Source organism: Erinaceus europaeus, chromosome 2, assembly GCF_950295315.1.
Source record: "Erinaceus europaeus chromosome 2, mEriEur2.1, whole genome shotgun sequence".
NCBI classification, from domain to species: domain Eukaryota; kingdom Metazoa; phylum Chordata; class Mammalia; order Eulipotyphla; family Erinaceidae; genus Erinaceus; species Erinaceus europaeus.
The window spans coordinates 62136328-62155593 of record NC_080163.1 but is presented as its reverse complement, the minus strand read 5'-3'; the positions used below and the strand labels follow the sequence as shown (position 1 = coordinate 62155593).

Genomic DNA, 19266 nt, shown 5'->3' with positions numbered 1-19266 from the left:
TGGGGTGTGTATGTGTGTGTGTGGGTTGGGGGTGGGGTGGGGATAGGTTTCATAATTGGTGAAGCAGGACTGCAGGTATCTCTCTCTCTCCCTTTATATCTCCTTCCTCAATTACTCTCTATTCTATCAAATACATGGATAATTACATATTTTGAAAAATAAATATTAAAAAAAGGTCACCCAAAGAAAACAAGTTGCAGTGGCCTAGGAGATAGTGCAGCAGGCAGAGTTTCTGAATTACAAGAGTGAGATCCTGACTTCAATCCCCAGCATTGCATATGCCAATGTAACGCTCTGTTTCTCTTCCTCACTCTCTCAAATAAGTACATCTTAAAAAAAAAATCAAATTCCTTTACATTCCTACCCCTTTTCCCCTCCCCTCCCCTCCCCTCCCCTCCCCTCCCCTCCCCTCCCCTCTCCTCCCCTCCCCTCCCCTCTCCTCTCCTCCCCTCCCCTCCCCTCACCTCCCCTCCCCTTCCCTTCCTTTTCCTTTCCTCTCCTTTTATCTTCTTTTCTCTTCGTTCCTTCCTTCTTTCCTTTCTCTTCAGATAGAATGAGAAACAGGGACTGAGAGAGAAACAGGAGAGGCACAACAGTACTATTCCACAGTCATGAAACTCCTCCTTTCCACATGATGCTCCCATGTGCTGGCAGCAGTTCCAACCCAGGTCCTTCCACATGGGACAGTGGGCATTTTATTGGTTGAGCAATCTCCAGGCCCAGAGAACAATTAGTTTTTACACATACTCAGATGTATAAATATATATACTTGGGGGGGGGGTAACTGGAGGGTCAGAACTAAGGCTAGTCTTGAAGCCACAGTGCCTGAGTGAGAAGTGTCTCAAAAAAGAAAAACTGAAAAAGGGCAGCAGCGGTCTTCTCAGGCTGCATGGCTTGGAGAGCCTCAGGCAGCAGACCACAAAAAGGGAGCAGGGACTGCCAAGAAGCAAGGCCCTGGCCCAGCTGCCCATACTGGAGGCCTGCTGGGCTGGCCCCACCCCCAGCTCAGCTGCCCTGCCCCCTGCCCCCTGGAGCAGTATTCAGGCCCCAGAATACTTGGATGTGAACACAGGGCACAAAGCAAAGCCCATCACCTGTTACTGTCTGTCCCCACATGGTCAGGCCATGACTAACATACACTTGCCTAACTTTTTGAATACAACAGGAAGAGCCTCCCCACCCATCCACCTCCCATAGGAAGTCCTTCCCAAGGATGGGAGTGAGTGTGTGTGTGGGGGGCGGTGGTTGGGTTGGGTGGGGTGGTGGTGGGGTGGTGGTGGTCAGAATGAGTGATGGCAGCTAGTCATTCCTGGCTTAGGACAGAGGTGTTCTACTCTGGGGGGCTGTTCCTCTTCTTTGGAGAACTTTCCATGCTATTTTAGATATAAAACCAAATTAACATTAATATTTTAAGGTTAAGGATTCTCATTTTTTCAAAATAAAACCAAGAACTGAGTCATATCACTTCTAAACGGTGTGGGGAGGAAAAGAAAAACCAGTTGTGATAACTCACTCTCCTACATGCATAAAATCACTTGAGGAGTTTGACGCAGAATCCTGAATTCTGGAATTTTAATCCAGTGAGGCTGGACAGGGACCAAGAATATGCATTTTAAGCAGACTCTTAGAAGGTATGGATGGTACTGAGAAACCAGTGGATTAGATTTCAACAACTTTACATAGCCCTTTTATAAAAATAATCTTCTTGATCACTGTAGACCTCCACCATAGGAAATACAGGCATTATTGCTTTATTTGTTTACTTATTTATTTTACCAGAGCACCACTTAGCTCTGGTTTATGGTGACTAGGGATTAAATCTGGGGTATGAGAGTTATTTGCATAATTATTATGCTGTCTCTGCCACCCCATTATTGCTATTTTGTGGATAAGGAAACTTCGGCTCCTGGAAGTCAACCGGCTTGCCCAGGTTCATACTCTTAAGTTGCTTTCATGCCAGAATACCCAAACCCATGTTCTCCACTCTTCACAGCAGTACTCTCAGTTACAGTGATTATCTTGAAACTTTTGCTGGTGTCCAGTCACATCTAGATGGGATTACTTTCGTCTCCCATCAAAGGGGCAGAAGCTCAGGGGAGGGCTGGGGAGACAGTCTGCTCTGCTAAAGCCCATGACTGTATGGTAAAGCCCCACAGGCCAAAGGTTCAAGCCCTACCACCAATTTATGCTATAGCTAAAATATTGTTCTGGTCTCTCTTTCTCTTAGCTCATTCTCTCTCTTTCATGGTAAATAAATCTTTAAAAAGAAAGAGAAGCAACAGTTGAAGGCGGTTAAGTTACTTGTGTGAAGTAACTCCATTTGGACACAGGATGAGGCAGGGCTTGGTTCTCAAGCCCCAATTTTCAGACACTTGGAAACCAATGCAGTTGATTCTCACAATTTGCAATAGTTCTATTTATAAAGTTGAGAGCTCCTCAGGAAAATGTAGTGTTTGGCAACTCTGCTCACTGTATTTTTGTTAGCTGATAAAAAGTCCTGTTTTATGTATACTTATGTTTAAAGACACCTTATTGGGGCCAGCTAGTGGCACACCTTGTTAAGCGCTCACAGTACAGTGTGCAAGGACCCAGGTTCAAGCCCCTGGCCCCCATCTACCAGGGGAAAGCTTCATGAGTGATGTAGTAGGGCTGTAGGTGTCTCTCTGTCTCTTACCCTGTCTATCTCCCCCACCCCTCTCAATTTCTCTGTCCAATAATAATAATAATAATAATAATAATAAGCACTGTTTAAAAGTTGGGAGATGACTCACTCGTGTGTGTGAGGACATGGGTTCAGTTCTTGCCTCCCCCACCGCCACCACTACATAGGAGTGCTTCGCATAAGGGAAACTTCACAAACTACAAAGCAGGGAGATAGTGTCTCTTACTTCCCTTTCTCTCTCTCTCTCTCTGCCATTCATTTCCCGAGGAAAAATAAATAAATCCAGCAGGAGTGGTGGAATTGGAGGTATGAAGCCTTAGTGGCCAAAATAAATAAGTAAATAAATGCACCTTATTTATTACATACTGTTGTCTCAGAACATTAAACTCCCAGTCCACCACAATATAACTCATGCCTGAAGAAAATGGATGCAACACATACGGGTTTCCCCAGAAGGCAGGTTATGATCCTGGTCTCAGGATGTTCGGCAACACTTGGCACTGAACTTGGAGGCCATTCTCAACAGCAAAATGCAAATTATGTGGCTACCTAGACCTCCAGTATGATACGTGTCTGTGGTATAAAGCCGAAAAGCAGAGTCCCGCCTGATCTAGTCTCAGCCGGGGTCATGCGCATGAGGAGGACTCAGTTTCCCCACATGGACACAGCAGGGAATGGCCATGGAAGCATTGTGGTTATTGGTTTTGGGGTTTAAATAAACTTTATCTACCAGGGGAGAATTTGATAGTGTGGCCTCCAGAAACAAGGAAGACACAAGTGGGAGCTAGAGAGTATTAAGGACCAGGGAGTTCCAGCCCCCTCCCTGATTCTCTGCAGTGTTTATCTGACTAGGAGGGGAATCTATGACAGGTGGCCTCCAAATTCTCTGCCTGCACACAACTCTCTACCCATGGTTTCCACCAGGCCTCCTGGCCTCTTTTTGGTAGAAGCCCCCAGCATGCTGCTGGAACCAGGGTGCTCGGTTTTCCTGACACCCATGTTCAGTATGTGGCACCCTCACCTATGCAGGCCTCAACCATTTTGCAGATCATTTACAGAAAATTAAAACAACAACAAAACAAACAAACAAAAATATAGGCTGGGTTTGAAGAGAAAGCCTAATAGTTATGCAAGAGACTCATTCCTGAGGCTCTGAGGTCCCAGCTTCAATCCCCAGGACCACCGTAAATCAGAGTTGAGCAGTGCTCTGGTCTCTCTCTCCCTCCTCCTCTCACCTACTCTCCATCAAATAAAGATAAAAATACATTTTTAAAAAATGAGGGTCGGCAAGATAGCTCACCTGGATAGTTCACCTGCTTTGCCATGCACATGACCTGAGTTTGAGCCTGGCTTTCACTACACTGGAGGAAGCTTTGATGCTGTAGTGTCTCTGCCTACCTCTCTGTTTCTAGCTGAAAATACTGGCCTGGCACAGTGAAGCCCCAGCAATGATCAAAAAAATGACTGGGGAAAAAGAATCCAAATCTTACAAGTGGCCCCACTGCTGATTGTTAGACTGTCTCTCCTATTCATTCCTGTTCAGGAATGTCAGGGGAGCCACAGCCAAACAGAAGGTAAAATTTAAAGCCACGGCTGCTGCTATTGTAAGAGAAATAAAGCTAGAGAGTGTACTTTTCCTTCACTCTTAGCTTTTTCAGATTATTTGCACGCTTGAATTCTTGCCAGGATGAATGACAGCTAATCTTCCCTACCAGCAGCCTGGCAGGAGCCTCTCTACCAACCCCACACTGCCCCTGGCAGCTCAGGGGTTAATGCTGTGACCTCCTTAAGCTGCTGAGGAATCAGGTCTAATTTTATCCTATAACTGGATCTGCCAGCTCTCCTTTTGCCCAAGCGCTGAGATATGTTGGAATCCCCAAGTCAGCACTTTTGGGGGCTTTGGAGGTGGGCCCTGCTATTTTGCTTGCTGCTGGGGTCTCCAGAGCTACCCCTGCTGTGGATTTAAATGGCAACGTCCCCTGGTCAGTGACGCCAGGCTTCCTCGCTTCCTGCTTCCTCCAGTTGACGCCCACCCCGATGCATCCTGTACTGAGCTGCCCCGAGCTGGGCACAAGAAAGAACCTCGGGGCAGCTCAGTACAGGATCCCTCAGGGAGGCTGGAGGTCATAGCTGGTCACCGAAGACCGCACCACTGCCTGGCCGCTGGGGTCCCTGCAGAGCCGCATCCTGACAGTTCCCCCTCCCTCACCGCACACCAGCACATGCCACACACATGTGGCTATGCAGCAGGGCCCAACAGTCCATCCACTCCACATTCTGGGAGAATACCCTCCACCCCTGGGGCCTGCATGCTTCACTCTTTACTAGAAAGTCAGGGAGGATCCTGCTTCCAGAGACACCTTGGGGAATGAAAACCTTGGGTGGCTTAGGACTCTAGTGGGCTCCAGGTTCAAGAGCAAGTCCAGTGCTGCCTGTTTTCCTGAAGACTTGCTTTGAAATCCCACAGCCAGCAGTGACCACTGTCCATTTCTCCAGTGCCCTGGGTCTCGACCTCCAGACTTCCAAGAGAGTATCACCACTGAGATTCTTGAGTGCTTACCACTTAATAAAGCAGGTGCTCTCAAATCTATAGTTTTGTGCTTCCTGAGGTGTTCTGACTCTGTTTTCTTGATGAGGAGACAGAGACTCAGAGGGCTGGTAAAGTAGCTCACTTGGATAGTGCACTACTTTGCCATGTACCCAAACCTATATTTAAGACTGCCTCCCACCTCACAGAAGGAAGATTTGGTGCTATGGTCTCTTACTCTTTCACACTCTCTGACTCTATCTTAAAAAAAAAAAATGGTAAAGGTGTCCTAAAAAGAGAGATGGAGACTCAAAAACACAGTCATGTGGCCCAGGGGTGGGTGAGGATGTTGTAATGGTTAGAACATTGGACTTAAGGCATGAAGTCCTTATTCAATCCTTGGCATCACCTGTGCCAGAGTAGTGCTCTAGTTCTTTCTTTTTCTCATGATAATAAATAAATAAATACATCTTAAAAGCAAACAACCCCCCAAACAAACAAGCAAAACCAAAGACATAATCAAGAAGTTGGGAGATGAGATTTGACCTCTTGAAACTACAGCAAAGGCTGTCTACTGGCATCATGCTTGGGCAATGGGGAGTAGGAGGAGAGAGACCCCTGGGACAAAGTCCCCTGAGCACACAACTGCCATGCCACCAGACCAGGCCATGCAGAAAGGATGCAGAAGGATGAGTTACCTCCAGAGAGGCCATTTGAGTGGCTTAGGGCTCAATATCACTGCTTCCCCCTTTTCAGACTGGCCCGCTTCACTATCTGAGCCCCCTTCCTGCCCTCTATCAGGTCCGGCTGCAGGTTGCTCCCTCTGAGCTCCACCTGGAGACAGCAGCAGAGATAGAAAGCAGGAAAGATCACACAAAGAGGCAAGCTAAAGACAAGCAATTAAAATAAAGAATATAGGCTGGGGCATGCCATGGTCTGGTGAGTGTGGAGAAGAGGCTCGAGGCCAGTGTAGAGAGAGAGGAGAACATAACGCAGAATGAAACCAGGAGGCTGGTGCACAGGAGAGCAACAGGGAAAGTCTCCATTGCTCGGTGGAGTGAGAGCCACCTCGGTACCTTGGCATGGCTCATAAAGTGAGCAATATCGGCCTCCATCTCACTGGGGTCCTCTAAGGGCCCTTCAAGAATCACCTCCTCGAGCTCCTGGGTGTCACCTGTACCAGACGAGTCTATCTGTCGAACGACTTTCCGAATGATCTGGAAAAGAGAGGGCAAGGAGAAAGGGCTGGGGGAGACAGCAAGGCAGAGCTTGGGAAGACAGGGTCCTAGGAATGAGACTGAGGAGTCCTACTTTGTCCTAACTGTCCTTGCTCGAGTGACCAGGAACAGGGACACTCCTGTCTCCAAGCACTATGTGGACACCCTCACAGTGGACAGTCACAAAGGGGTTCTAATTCACAGAGTTTTTCAGGGCTCATTAATAATTATCAGGGTTTGGTCACATGGAACTGTAACTTTTATCTCAAGTCTGGTAATCTTAAGGGCTGGTGGTCATGTACCCTGGAGAGCATACCCATTGCCATGCCCAAGGATCCAGGTTCAAGCCCCTGGTCCACCTACAGAAGGAAAGCTTCACAAGTAGCAACTTAGTACTGCAAGTGTTTCTCTTTCCCTTTCCCTCTTTATCTCTCTCTCTCTCTCCTCTCAGTTTCTCTCTGCCTTTATACAACACACACACAAACACACACACACACACACACACACACACACACACACACACACACACACACACACACACACACACAGCAGTAGTAGTAGTGGTGGTGTATACAAGCTCCAGAGGTAATCCTGGTGGCAATTAAAAAAAAAAAAGCCTGAAAATCTTGGTGTCAGGGAAGCCTGAGCTGTCTTTCTTCTCCATCAGCTCCTGATGGAAATAGGTACTTTCCTCCCCCTTCCATTTAGAGTAACCAGATAGAGCCTGTCTATTCCCCTATTCATTCATGCTGATATTCTGACTGCCACTTACTCTGTCCTTAGGGAGTGCTAGGATGGGGAGACCAACATAAGCAACATATAACATTTCCCTGCAGGAGCACACTGTGTGTGTGTGTGTGTGTGTGTGTGTGTGTATGTGTGTATGTATGTATGTGTGTGTGTGTATGTGTGTATGTGTGTGTATGTTAAGACAGATAGACACAACAGGGTCTTTGCTCTAATATACTGTAAGTGGCCTTAGTGTGGGGGATAGACTATATCTTCCTTTGATTCTCCTTTTCCTTATATCTGGCAAGATGTCCAATTCTGGACAAGTACATTCATGGCTATGGACTGAATATCTGCTACTCATTCAACGCTTTTCCACCTCCTTTATATTTTGGATGCTCTTGGTATTTCGGGGGCGCTACTATCATACTGTCTGAAAGTTCTGTTTTCAAAGCTAAACATCAAGGGGGGGCTAGGTTTGGGCTGTTTCATGGGGCCCTGTCTTTCTGGAACAATAGCAGGAGTTACTCAGGCTGACAAAGGAGCTGTGATGAGTGTTACTTGGGGACCAGGGATGACAAGCGTCAGGCATGTGGGCTGCCCTTGCAAGTAACAGTGAGAAGCAGGGAGGTGAGCCCCAAGGTCTAGCCCACCTGTCTCTCCTCAGCTCAGGCAGACCCTCTGCACTCACCTTTTTGGTGACAATGTTGCCCTGCTCATCTGTGAATTGCTCCTCTGTCACCTGCTCCCCTGGAATATTCTGAAGCTCGTCTCCCTGAAATAAAGAGAGAGAGGTAGGTAAGTGAGGATTTAGGGAAGAAGGTTGGAGGGCGAGGAACTAGGAAAGCAGCAGCAGGAGCCACAGCTCAAGAGACATCCTTAACAGGGCAGGAAAGCCCTGCCAGTTCAGCAAGCAGAGTTGTCAGTGCAAGTAGTGACTCCTGCGGTCACGGGCCTGAGGGCAGGACGCAGCCCAGGGCTTGCAAGAGTTTTGTTTGCTGTGCCTGGGCCAAAACAGGAACAATCAGACAAGAATTATGTAAAGGTCAGGGAGATAGGGCAATGGAGTGCAGGGGACTAGCATTCAAAAGCTTCTAGGTTTGATTCTTTGCATCACCAATAGGCAGAGCTAAGTGGTGCTCTGGTTAAAAAAAAAAAAAGGTAGGGATGGGGAGGTAGGTAGTGGCATACCAGTAGTAATCACATGCATGCGCAAGGACCTGAGTTCAAGCCCCCAGTCCCCACCTGCAGGGGGGAAAGTTTCAAGAGTAATGAAACAGTGCTGCAGTTGTCTCTTTCTCCCTCTAGCCGCCCCCCCTAAACAAAATGGTCACTGAGAATGGTGGAGTCATATAGGTTCTAAGCCCCACTGATAACCCTGAGGGGAAAAATTTCAGTCATGGTGGAGAAAGGACCCAGCCACCTGATTTGCCTGCCTACCTTCCTTCCTCTTTCCCACCTTCCCTCCTTCCTTCCTTCATTCCCAGAGTACTGTTCAGCTCTGGCTTACAGTGGTGCTGGGGATTGAACTTGGGGCTTTGGAGCCTCGGGCATGAAAGACTTTTTACATAACCATTATGCTGTCTCCACTGCCCCTGATTTTTTTTTTTTCCTAAAGCACCTACAGTGTAGAGAGCACTTCTATAGACCCTGACACATTGAACATGATCTGCCTACTTCCCAAAGCTGGTTGGAATAGACACAGGGTGGGATCAGGCCATTCAGTTCCAGAGCTGAGTTTTCTCTACCAATGCACACTAGCCTTCCTGGCCTGGCCCTTCTTTTCCACCCTGTCTCCTGCCTTGGAGCCCAGAGTCCAGCACCTTTCCCAGCTCCTCCCCAAGTTCAGAGCAGCCCTGTGCCCTTAGTCCCAGCCTCTGTCATGCCCCTTCCAGCCCCAGCCCTGCCTTGCACCTGGCGGTTACCTTCCAGAGGACCCGCCGCCGCACCACCCTGGTGGAGATGGTTTCCTCGTCGTCACTCAGGCCCTCGCTCTCCCCCAGCTCCTTGTCCAGCTCCTGGTGGATGTGCCTTAGCACAAAGCACAGGGAGCCCTTGACAATGTGCATCACGTTCTGACAGCTGACCAGGAAGAAGCCCAGCAACACCAGGGAGACCATGAGCTGGGTGATGAAATTCCACATCCTCACCTCCTCCTCAGCGGCCTGGCCCTCCGGGGACCCGTGGAGCCAGGGCTCTGGCTGCTGCGGGGGTCCACCCTGTCATTTTCCTCTTGGACTCCTGAGTCACTCTGATCTCTCTCTCCCTTTCTTTCTCTCGGCTGAAGACGGCTGGATCCCTCTGGTTAACTGCCCACTGAATATCCTGCTGAGTGGCCCCAGGCTTTGCCCTCACGCTCAGTGATGTCAGTCTTGGATAATTTTAGCCCCCAATCCAGCTGCCGGGGGCTGTCCAACTCGGCAGAAGGGAGCTGGCAGGTGCGAGCATCCAGGCACCCAGAGCGCATGTCAAAGCCATGGAGACGCCAGACCCGTCCCCTGCTTGCCCTTCCTGTCCCTAAAGAAACTAGGGTGCTTCTGTCAAGGGATATCTCTCCTTCAGGCACCCAGCATACAAGATGTCCAGAGAATGTGGCTCCTTGTGTGTGTGTCCCTGTGCTGCTATTACAGCGATCAGAATAATGTTTACTCCCACCAACGGAGATGGGACCAATTAACACCTCAGTTGAGAGTTTATGTCAAAAATATCCCCGGAGTGAGTGGCTGGTTCAGGTCCAGCTTACCAGGCCTCCACAGGGTCCTGCACAGGTGGTGGGGCCACCCGGAAGCCAGGCCATAATTCCCATCAGCCTCATGGGCCCTCAATCCCTTCCTTTATTGGGCACAAACAATCTGGAATGCAAGCATGGAAGTGCTGTGTCTATTTAAGGCCTGTCCTTAGAGGATCTCCCTGGCCAGGGTGATCTCCATAGCAGGAAGCATGCACACTGGAGGTGCTGCTTCCCAAATATCGCGAGGCTGCCGGTGCTGAGAGGAATTCTACTGCTGTGATGGGGCTGCTCCTCTGTGCTCTGCCTAGCATGTCACAGAGAATAGTGATTGGGGACACTTATTGTGTGTGTGTGTGTGTGTGTGTGTGTGTGTGTGTGTGTGTGTGTTGGGGGGCAGGTTGGGGTCTTGGGAAAGCTGGATATCTTCTCTGGGCCTCAATTTCTTCATTTGTAAAATAAGGACAAAAGGGGCCAAGTGGTGGTGCTCCTGACAGAGCACACATGTCACCATTTACAAGGAACTAGGTTCAAGCCTCTGGTTCCCACATACGGGTGGTAGGGATGGGAACTTCACGAGTGGTGGAAAAGTGCTACAGGTATCTCTCCTTTTCTCTTTCTTTCTCTCTCTTTAATATTTTAAGTTAATTAGAGAGAGAAAGATACAGGTAGAAAGACACAGAGAAAGACTAGATTACTGCTCAGCTCTGGCTTATAGTGGGGCTGGAGACTGGACCTCAGACCTCAGAGGCTCAGGCATAAGAGTCTTTTGGATAATCACTATGCTATCTCTCCAGCATCTCTTTCTCTATCTCTTTCTTTTTTTTTTCTTTTTCTTTTTTTTCCTCCAGGGTTATTGCTGGGCTCGGTGCCTGCACCATAAATCCACCGCTCCTGGAGGCCATTTTTCCCCCTTTTTGTTGCCCTAGTTGTTGCAGCCTCATAGTGGTTATTATTGCCATTGTTGACGTTGCTTTGTTGTTGGATAGGACAGAGAGAAATGGAGAGAGGAGGGGAAGACAGAGAGAGAGGGGAGAGAAAGATAGACACCTGCAGACCTGCTTCACCGCCTGTGAAGCGACTCCCCTGCAGGTGGGGAGCCGGGGGCTCGAACCGGGATCCTTATGCCGGTCCCTGCGCTTTGCAATGCCCCCCACCCCCCATGGACTAGAGAGCTCTTCTTGCACTGTTCTGTGAGGTCACAGGATTTGTGTGAATAGTGGCAGCAGATGCTGTTATACATCTACCCCACAGGAAGTGCTCTGTGTATTCCACACATTAACTCAGAAAGCCTTCAAGGAGCCCACTTGCACGTTGCACTATTTTCTCCCTCATTTTTATCCAAAGAAATTGGAGGCACAGAGAGGGAAAGTAACAGGCTTATGTGAAAGAAATAGTAACATAGAGTTTGATTTCAAATTCCTATGCACTGCCACTTCATTTCAGCAAGAAAGCATCCAGAAAATCAGCAGCCCATCTAACGTGCACACCAAAGAGCTGGGCATAAGAGTGTTTGGTTCTGGCCTGGGCCTGAAAGCTCCAACATCAGATGTGTCCCCTGGGTCCTCTGAGAAACGCAGGCTGCTTACAGTCAGGTCCATCTCCCCAGCCCTATAGGACATCTCTCCATTACTTTGTTAAATTTTTCAGAGATTCACCAAGATGTTAATAAATATTAACACTTTACAAAACTCACCTGCACACTCACTCCAATGGCCCTTGATTGTGAGGACCTCAGCCTCTCTGAGCCTCAGTTTCCCTATGTATACATGAGGTAGTGGGTATTGGGACTTCAGAAGTGTTTCTCAATACCCGCTAGGAACAGTCTTGCTCTCCTCCACTTCTCCCTTTACCTAAGTTTGGACCATTCCTGGCTCCCTTCTCTTTTTCAGGGTTCAGGAGCACCGACCTGATTAAGGCCCCTGCATTCTGGGCCAGGCTACTAGACATGGCGGAAGTGGGTGCCAAGGAATAGCCGGAAGGCAAAGAATGCATGGAGGTGGTCTAAGGTTAAAAAAGGTCACAGACACCTATCCTGCCAGAGCCATATACTAGGCACTGAGGAATTCCAAATAAAACCCTCGTTCATTCCTAGCGGTGCCGTAGAGCCAGTGGCCAGGGACCATATTAGAGCCAGTCAGATTCAGGGGCCTCATGGCTACTCGTAGGGTTCAGACAGGAGAACAGGAGAGAAAGACAGAAAGACACAGAGGGAAAGGAGAGGAGGATTTGTTTCCTGGATGAGAAAAAGTGCTGACCAGAGTGAGAAATCAGGACAAGAATATATAGTTTTGTACATATTAAAATGTCAGTACACAGAATACCTGTGCCGATTTTATTTAATAAAATAGAAATTAATGAGATGTCTGGGATTTGCTTTAAAATAATACAGAATGGGGGAGTGTAGCTAGTGCAGAAGAGACAAGATTGATCACAAATGTTTCCTTGTAGAAGTTGGCTGGTGTGGGCACCCAGAGTTAATATGTCATTTTATTTTCCACTAGTTTGAACTTCTCATGAGAAAAATTTCAAGTGGTTCAGGAGATGGTGCAGTGGATAAAGCATTGAATTCTCAACCATGAGGTCCTGAGTTCAATCCCTGGCAGCACATGTACCAGAGTGATGACTGGTTCTCTCTCTCTCTCTCTCTGCCTGTCTTTCTCATGAATAAATAAATTCTTAAAAAAAATTTTTTTTCAATACTATAGCAAGGGCTAGAGAGATAGCTTATGGGGTAGAGTGCTTGCATAGATGCATAGCTCACAATAGCCAAAATATGGATGCAACTTAAATTCTCAACAACAGATGACTGAGCAAAGATACGGGATATATCTGCAATAGAATACTACTCTGCAACTGAAAGAAATAGGAGAATGCATTATTTGGAGCAGGATGGATAAGACTGGAGATGATTATATTACCTGAAATTAGAAATATGAAGTCCCTTGTGTGTGATCTATCGATGGCTAACACCGATAAACTTGCAAAAAACAATGGTAACCAAACAATCTTATGGACTTTGTGAGAATTTATGGTGGTTATTGGTGTCGGTGGGACAGCAGAACTTGGTGGAGGGTGTGGTGACATATACAAACTACGTGTGGGTTTAGTAAGATCACACCCATGATGTCTTATAATTTGGTAAATCAGTGCTAAATAACTAATGAAAAAAAGAAGGGGGAGGGATTTAAAAACCACATTAAGGGGACCAAGGAGACTGCATAATGGTTATATAAAAGACTTTCATGGCTGGGGCTCTGAGAACTCAGGTTCAATTCTCAACATCACCATAAGCCAGAGCTGAGCCGTGTTTTGGTCTTGGTCTTTCTCTCTCTCAAATTAAAAAAGTAAAATAAGGTGTATTGCACCAAAGTAAAAGACTCTGGGGTGGGGGTGGTGAATACAGGTCCAAAAAGGATGACAGAGGACCAAGTGGGGGTTGTATGGTTATATGGAAAACTGGGAAATGTTATGCATGTACAAACTATTGTATTTACTGCTGAATGTAAAGCATTAATTCCCCAATAAAGAAAATTTTTTTTAAAAGTACACATTGAGGGATGGAGAGATGCTAGATGGGTTGGGAACCTGCATTGCTGTTCTGGTATCTCATGAGCTGAGCTATGGTAAAGGAGAAAGGTCAAGTGCTGTGGTGTCTCTCCCTCTCTCTGTCTCTCTATCAGAATGAAAATGTGGCCTAGAGTGGTGAGTGTATGAGTGAGGCCCAGGCTTTCCCCAAACCAGCAACCTACCCCACGTCCACACTAAACATGTTAACATGGGTGTGTGCAGGAATGGGGGGAGGAAAGAGAATGAGAAAAGGGAGGGAAGATAAGACTGAGTAAATAAAATGAGTCAAGCAGGGAAAATGAACAGGAAGGGAGGAAAATTTGAAATAGGAAGTGGTGGGAAACAGAAGGGTGTGGTGAGGGGATGCTCTTTCCATCCCATCCCTTGCTCCACTTGGTGAACCCCACCCACAGAATCACTGACTCCTGAGCCCAACCACACCTGAGATCACCAGTGAGGAAACTTTAGTGCTGGAACAGAGTGGCTTGCGTCAAGGCAGAACCAGAGTTAGCCTTGGGACCAAAGTCCCTCCCTCCCTCTCCCTTCCTCCCTTCCATAGAGACAGAAAGGTAAAGACACACACACACACACACACACACACACACACACACACACACACACAGAATCCATAGTACTATATTCTATCAATATAGTGGGGCCAGGCCCAAATTTGGTTCATACACCTGGCAAAGCAGCATACTATCCAAGTTAGCTATTTTGCAGGCCCCCAAGTTGTTTCTATAACATGAGAGAAAAAGGGAAGAGACTAACCTAACCCAGAAGCTTCCTCTGAACCACAGTACCTGACAAACTACTCAGCCAGCAGTCAAACACAACCCTCAGGGAATTGGGGAGCTGGGAGCTGGGGAGAAGGGTGGTCAGGGGTTGGCATTTAGGAGCCCCGTGCTTGTTGGGGCTCTATCCTCTCCTCAGTAGGAGTTGAAGCAGACATGTGGGTCATGACCTGGTATTCTTCCAGAGAGAGTCACCACACATTTTAAAGAAAAGATGCTTACCAGGTTGACCTTGGGGGTGCAGGCTGCCCAGGCCCCAAGCCTGTTAGTCAGAACAACTATCTCAGACTTTGTGGCTCTCTCACCTTTACCATCTGGGAGAAGGTGCTCTCGGCCTCTTGTGTCCACTCGTGGGGGCCTTGTTGTCTCCACTCCCTGTCAGCCTGGGGGCTCTTAGCCCTGGACTGCTCTGTCTGCAGGAGTTCAGTTGCAGACATGAGGACCTTCTCATATTCTTGAGACCCACTGGGCTCCAGCACTTTGATGGTGGTGGTGACTATTTTTTGTAAGGACTGTGGGCCTTGTGTTACCTCCTCTTGCCAGAAGCCTTGAGCAGTATCTTGCAAGTAAGAGACGATGGAGCCCTCTCGGTCCCAGTCTTGTAGTCTGGAGCCCAGGAAGAAAGAAAGGATATCAGTCACCCTTTGCCCTCTCAGACACCTGTCCCCTGGGATGTATCCTGGATGTCCATTCTGGGGGTGGGAAAACATGAGTGAGCCATACTGTTGACCATTCTATTTAGAAAGGTACAAACAAGGCTGGTGAGATAGCTTAGTTGGATGGTATGTTACTTTGTCATATGTTCAAATGACACAAGTTCAAGCCTGGCCCCTACCACTTAGATGAAAGCTTTGGTGCTGTGGTCTCTTTCAGTCTCCCTGCTTTTCTATATAAAAGGCAAAGCAAAGCAAAAACAGAACAAACAATAAAATGACCAGAAAGAAACAGACAGGGCAGCCACCCCATCCAGGAAGAAAGGGTCACACACACCAGTAACATGGTCCCCTCCTTTTCAAAAAAGGAGGGGTACCCACTCTGGGTCCTCAGGTACCGTGCTCACACTGATAAGCCCATCACTAGAGTCTCCACATCAACCAAACCCATCATCTCTCTCACCTCCATCCCAGTCCTTTTGGTCACCTGGATCAGAAGGCCTTGCCTTGGAGCTCATCTGATAGGAGTTCACTTCCTGCCCTTCGAAGCACACTCTTCCACAGCTTCCAGAACACTGTATCGGCTACACTGTTCCTTTCTGTCGGCTCCTTCCCAGCATCCCTGATGTCTCAGGGCTTGGTTCTCAGATCTCCTCTCTATATGCATCAACTTCCTAGGAGAGCTCTTCCAGTCATTGACTTCACATCCTCATGCCCTTGGCATCTCTTCCTTGAACTGCAGAGGTGCACTACCTCCTCAACACTACAACAGATTGTGGACTTCTACCTGGTATCCAGATCCGGTCAAACTCATGGTTAAATCTACATATCTACTCTTTTCTCCAAGTCTGTCTTGTCTGGTCTCCCCACCTCAGCAAATGACCTTACCTTAGTACTTGTCTGTCAGGGGGATCCCATCCTCCCTGTCAAATGCACTCTTTCAATAGTCAGGTCAAGGAGATCAAGGGTCCTCTCTGATGCCTCATTTTCTTTCACACTTTGGTATCTTATCTGCCAGAAAGCCCCGTGATGTAACTTTGAAGATTTCAACTTTCAAGATGGTGGCCAATGTACAACCACCATCTTAATTCAGGTCTTCTCCCTATGCCTGCTCTTGCTTCCTGCCTCATCTCCCTCATGTCTATTCCTGTCCGAACCAGGCTTCCTTCAGGACAGTTGCAGATTAACTCATACCTTAGCTCAAAACCCTCAAAATATTACCAGCCACCCTGTAAATGCCCAATTCTTTCTAGTACCCTCAGGTCTGATATGACTTCCCTTACCTTATGGTCCTTGACCCATTTCCTTTAAGGCACCATGACCACCTCACTGCCCCCTGAATGTGCCAGCAGTCTCTACCTCAGGGCCTCTACACTGGCTGGGTTCCTGCCATCTCTGTCTCTCTCAGATGATCAGAATCTCCAGGCCTGACATGACCCAGTGACTTCATCCCCTTTATTCCTTTAAATCTTTACTCCAATGTCACTCTCAGGTGACCCTGTTGCAAATTCTAATCTTCCTCTCCACTCTCTTCCCTCAACACCTCCTAACCCCCACCCCTGCTTCATTTTGCTTTTTAGCACATCAGTTTCAAGTATTTCAGTGTTTATTTCTTTGTGTTTTATTGATTTTATCTTGTCTGTTGACAGTTTTCTTACTAGACCACAAGCTTCTTTCAGGAGGAGAGGTTTCTGTCTGTTTGGCACAAGGTCACTCCACTGGCACCTGGGGGCCTGGCACAAAGTAGGCACTCAATACACACAGTTGCATGAGGGGATGGCATTTGTCTGTCCCCACTGGAAGGTTGAACAAAGCTACAAGAGGCAAGCTCTGTAACCCATGCCTATAGGCTTCTGGGTCCCCACAGAGTGAACAGCTGTCACAGCCAAGCAGGAGTCAGCACACTGCACACACTCAAACAATGCATTGAGTGGATGGCTGTCCCAGGCTGTGGGGAGACGGCCTGCTCAAAGGGATACCAGTATTTCTCTGAATCCTCTCAGACTCAGTCTGTCTACTTCTCCTTACATATCAAAGAATGCCTTTGGAAAGCCACCTCTTTCTTTCTTTCCTCTCCTTTCCCACCACACTGAATGGGGAACAGCCTCATTGGCCTGAACGGTTGAGTGGGACTGAGGAGTGATGAGGCTGGGAGGAGCAAGGAACACAGATTCCCTCTTGTCTGGTCGCACTTCAGCTGCATGGTGGCCACAGCAGGCAAACCATCTCTGTGTTTTAAGGAAAATCTAGAACATCCATGTGGAGAAGGGGCCACTGTCACCATCTCTCTCTGTCAGAGTTGTCTCCATCACATTTCTACCTTTCCTTATCTTCTTTCTTTCTCTCTCTCTTTTTTTTTTTCTTTTACCAGAGTACTGCTCAGATCTGGCTTATGGTAGTGCTGGGGATTAAGCTTGAAACCTCTGGTGTTTGAGGCATGGAAATCTGTTGTCTCAGTCATTGTGCTGGGATGCATTGGATCGACCTTCTCGTGGTGCATCCCGTGAGTACCCATTCATTGGGGAAACTGACGATCCTTCCTAGCCGACTGAATCCACATGGATCCCAGTCACTTTCAAAGCCAGCAACAAGCAACTCCTGACAGCTTTCAACCTGACGCTGTTGACTGGCTACGGAAGAAGGGCAAACGCTAGAAGAAGTCACTGTGCTATTTCCCCTGATTTTCCTTTTCTCGCTCTTCCTGAGTCCTCTTCCACATCTCGTACTGTGTGTGTGTGTGTGGGGGGGGGTATATGCATTTATAGGGCTATGACTATTTACCACAGGGTCATAAAGTGAAGCCTCAGCCTGGAGCATCTGAGAGTCTGTAGAGATGCATCAGGCCCTTCTGCCTGAATCCTAAATCTAACCCAAAACTGCATGCCCACTGCTGACACAGGACCTGGGAAGTTTGTGGGGAGATAGTCATCCAGGAGTATAACCACTCTCAACAACCAAAAACGCTATGCAGACTGCTGCAAGAGAAGTTCATTAACCTCTGTCTCTCAAAGGTATAAGTAGAAATGGCACCACTAACAGATGTCACATTTAGGTTGTGTAACAGCATTTCAAAGTTCCCTAAGCCTTGATGCTTTGATGCTTCTGGTCCCCATAACAGGCACATGAGAACCAAGGTGGTCTGGAGCTCTTGGTTCAGGCTGTACTTCCTCATACCTTAAAGTTACTTTCCAGTGTACACTTCCCCTGTCCCAGTCGCCTCAGCATCTGTTCTGCTGACCACACCCAGGGGATGTCTTGGAGAGGGACTGGCCTTACCAGTTCCAACCTCTAATGACAGAGGTTTCAAGGAAGGGCAAAGCAGCTCCAGAAGCCAGCTAGTATTATAGGATATTGATTGTTCCAGGGAGTTTAGGACAAGGGGTCAAGATTGGCCACAGACAAACAGTCTTGGAGACTCAGGGACCGGCGTAAGGATCCCGGTTTGAGCCCCCGGCTCCCCACCTGCAGGGGAGTCGCTTCACAGGCGGTGAAGCAGGTCTGCAGGTGTCTATCTTTCTCTCCCCTTCTCTGTCTTCCCTTCCTCTCTCCATTTCTCTCTGTACTGTCCAACAACGAATTGCGTCAACAAGGGCAATAATAATAACCACAACGAAGCTACAACAAGGGCAACAAAAGGGGGGAAAAATGGCCTCCAGGAGCGGTGGATTCATGGTGCAGGCACCGAGCCCAGCAATAACCTTGGAGGAGGGAAAAAAAAAAAAAAAAGAGACTCATAAGAATGTTAGGACTGGTGTGGTCCGGGAGGTGGCGCAGTGGATAAAGCATTAGACTCTCAAGCATGAGGTCCTGAGTTCAATCCCCGGCAGCACATGTGCCAGAGGATGTCTGGTTCTTTCTTTCTCCTCCTATATTCCTCATGAATAAATAAAAAAATATTTTTTAAAAAAAGAATGTTAGAACTGGATCTACTCTATGACTGCACAATTATTCTCCAGGGGATTTACCCAAGGGAAACAAAGACACTATTCAAAGAGACTTATGCACACCTATGTTCATAGCAGCACATTTTGTAATAGCCCAAACTGGGAAGAAACCCAGATGGCCAATGACAGATGAATAGTGAAGAAAATTGTGGTATATACGCAGTGGGATACTACTCAGCTGTTAAAAATAACAAGGTCATTTCCTTTGCAATATTTGGGGTAGAACTTGAAAGTATCATGTTGAGTGAGATAAGTCAGAAGGAGAAAGACCAATACTAAATGATCTCACTCATCTGTGGAACTTGAGAAATAGGGACAGTAAGGGATCAATATAAGGTGAAACTTGGACTGGGTGTGGTGTATTGTGCCAAAGCAAAGGACTCTGAGGAAGGCGAGAAAGAAGTGGGATGGAGGAGCTCTGGGGTCCTGGTATATTAAGGGG

At 47.7% G+C, this 19266-nt stretch overlaps 1 protein-coding gene across 14 annotated transcripts in view; it reads right to left on the bottom strand.

Moving 5' to 3' along the window:
• ANK1 (ankyrin 1) overlaps positions 1–19266 on the bottom strand; it is a 329883-nt gene that overhangs the window by 6364 nt on the left and 304253 nt on the right. For 5 of the 14 annotated variants that reach the window (XM_007522760.3, XM_060181913.1, XM_060181941.1 and 2 more), the window contains 4 exons: positions 14533–14833; positions 7827–7910; positions 6341–6406; positions 5888–6023 (listed from right to left, as the gene is read on the bottom strand). In XM_007522760.3, coding sequence (XP_007522822.1) covers positions 5925–6023; positions 6341–6406; positions 7827–7910; positions 14533–14833 — 550 coding nt within the window. In that variant the 3' untranslated portion in view covers positions 5888–5924. Of the gene's footprint in view, positions 1–5887; positions 6024–6265; positions 6407–7826; positions 7911–9060; positions 9708–14532; positions 14834–19266 lie in introns of those variants that run through there. The other 9 variants (XM_060181866.1, XM_060181872.1, XM_060181932.1 and 6 more) reach the window with 5 other exon arrangements.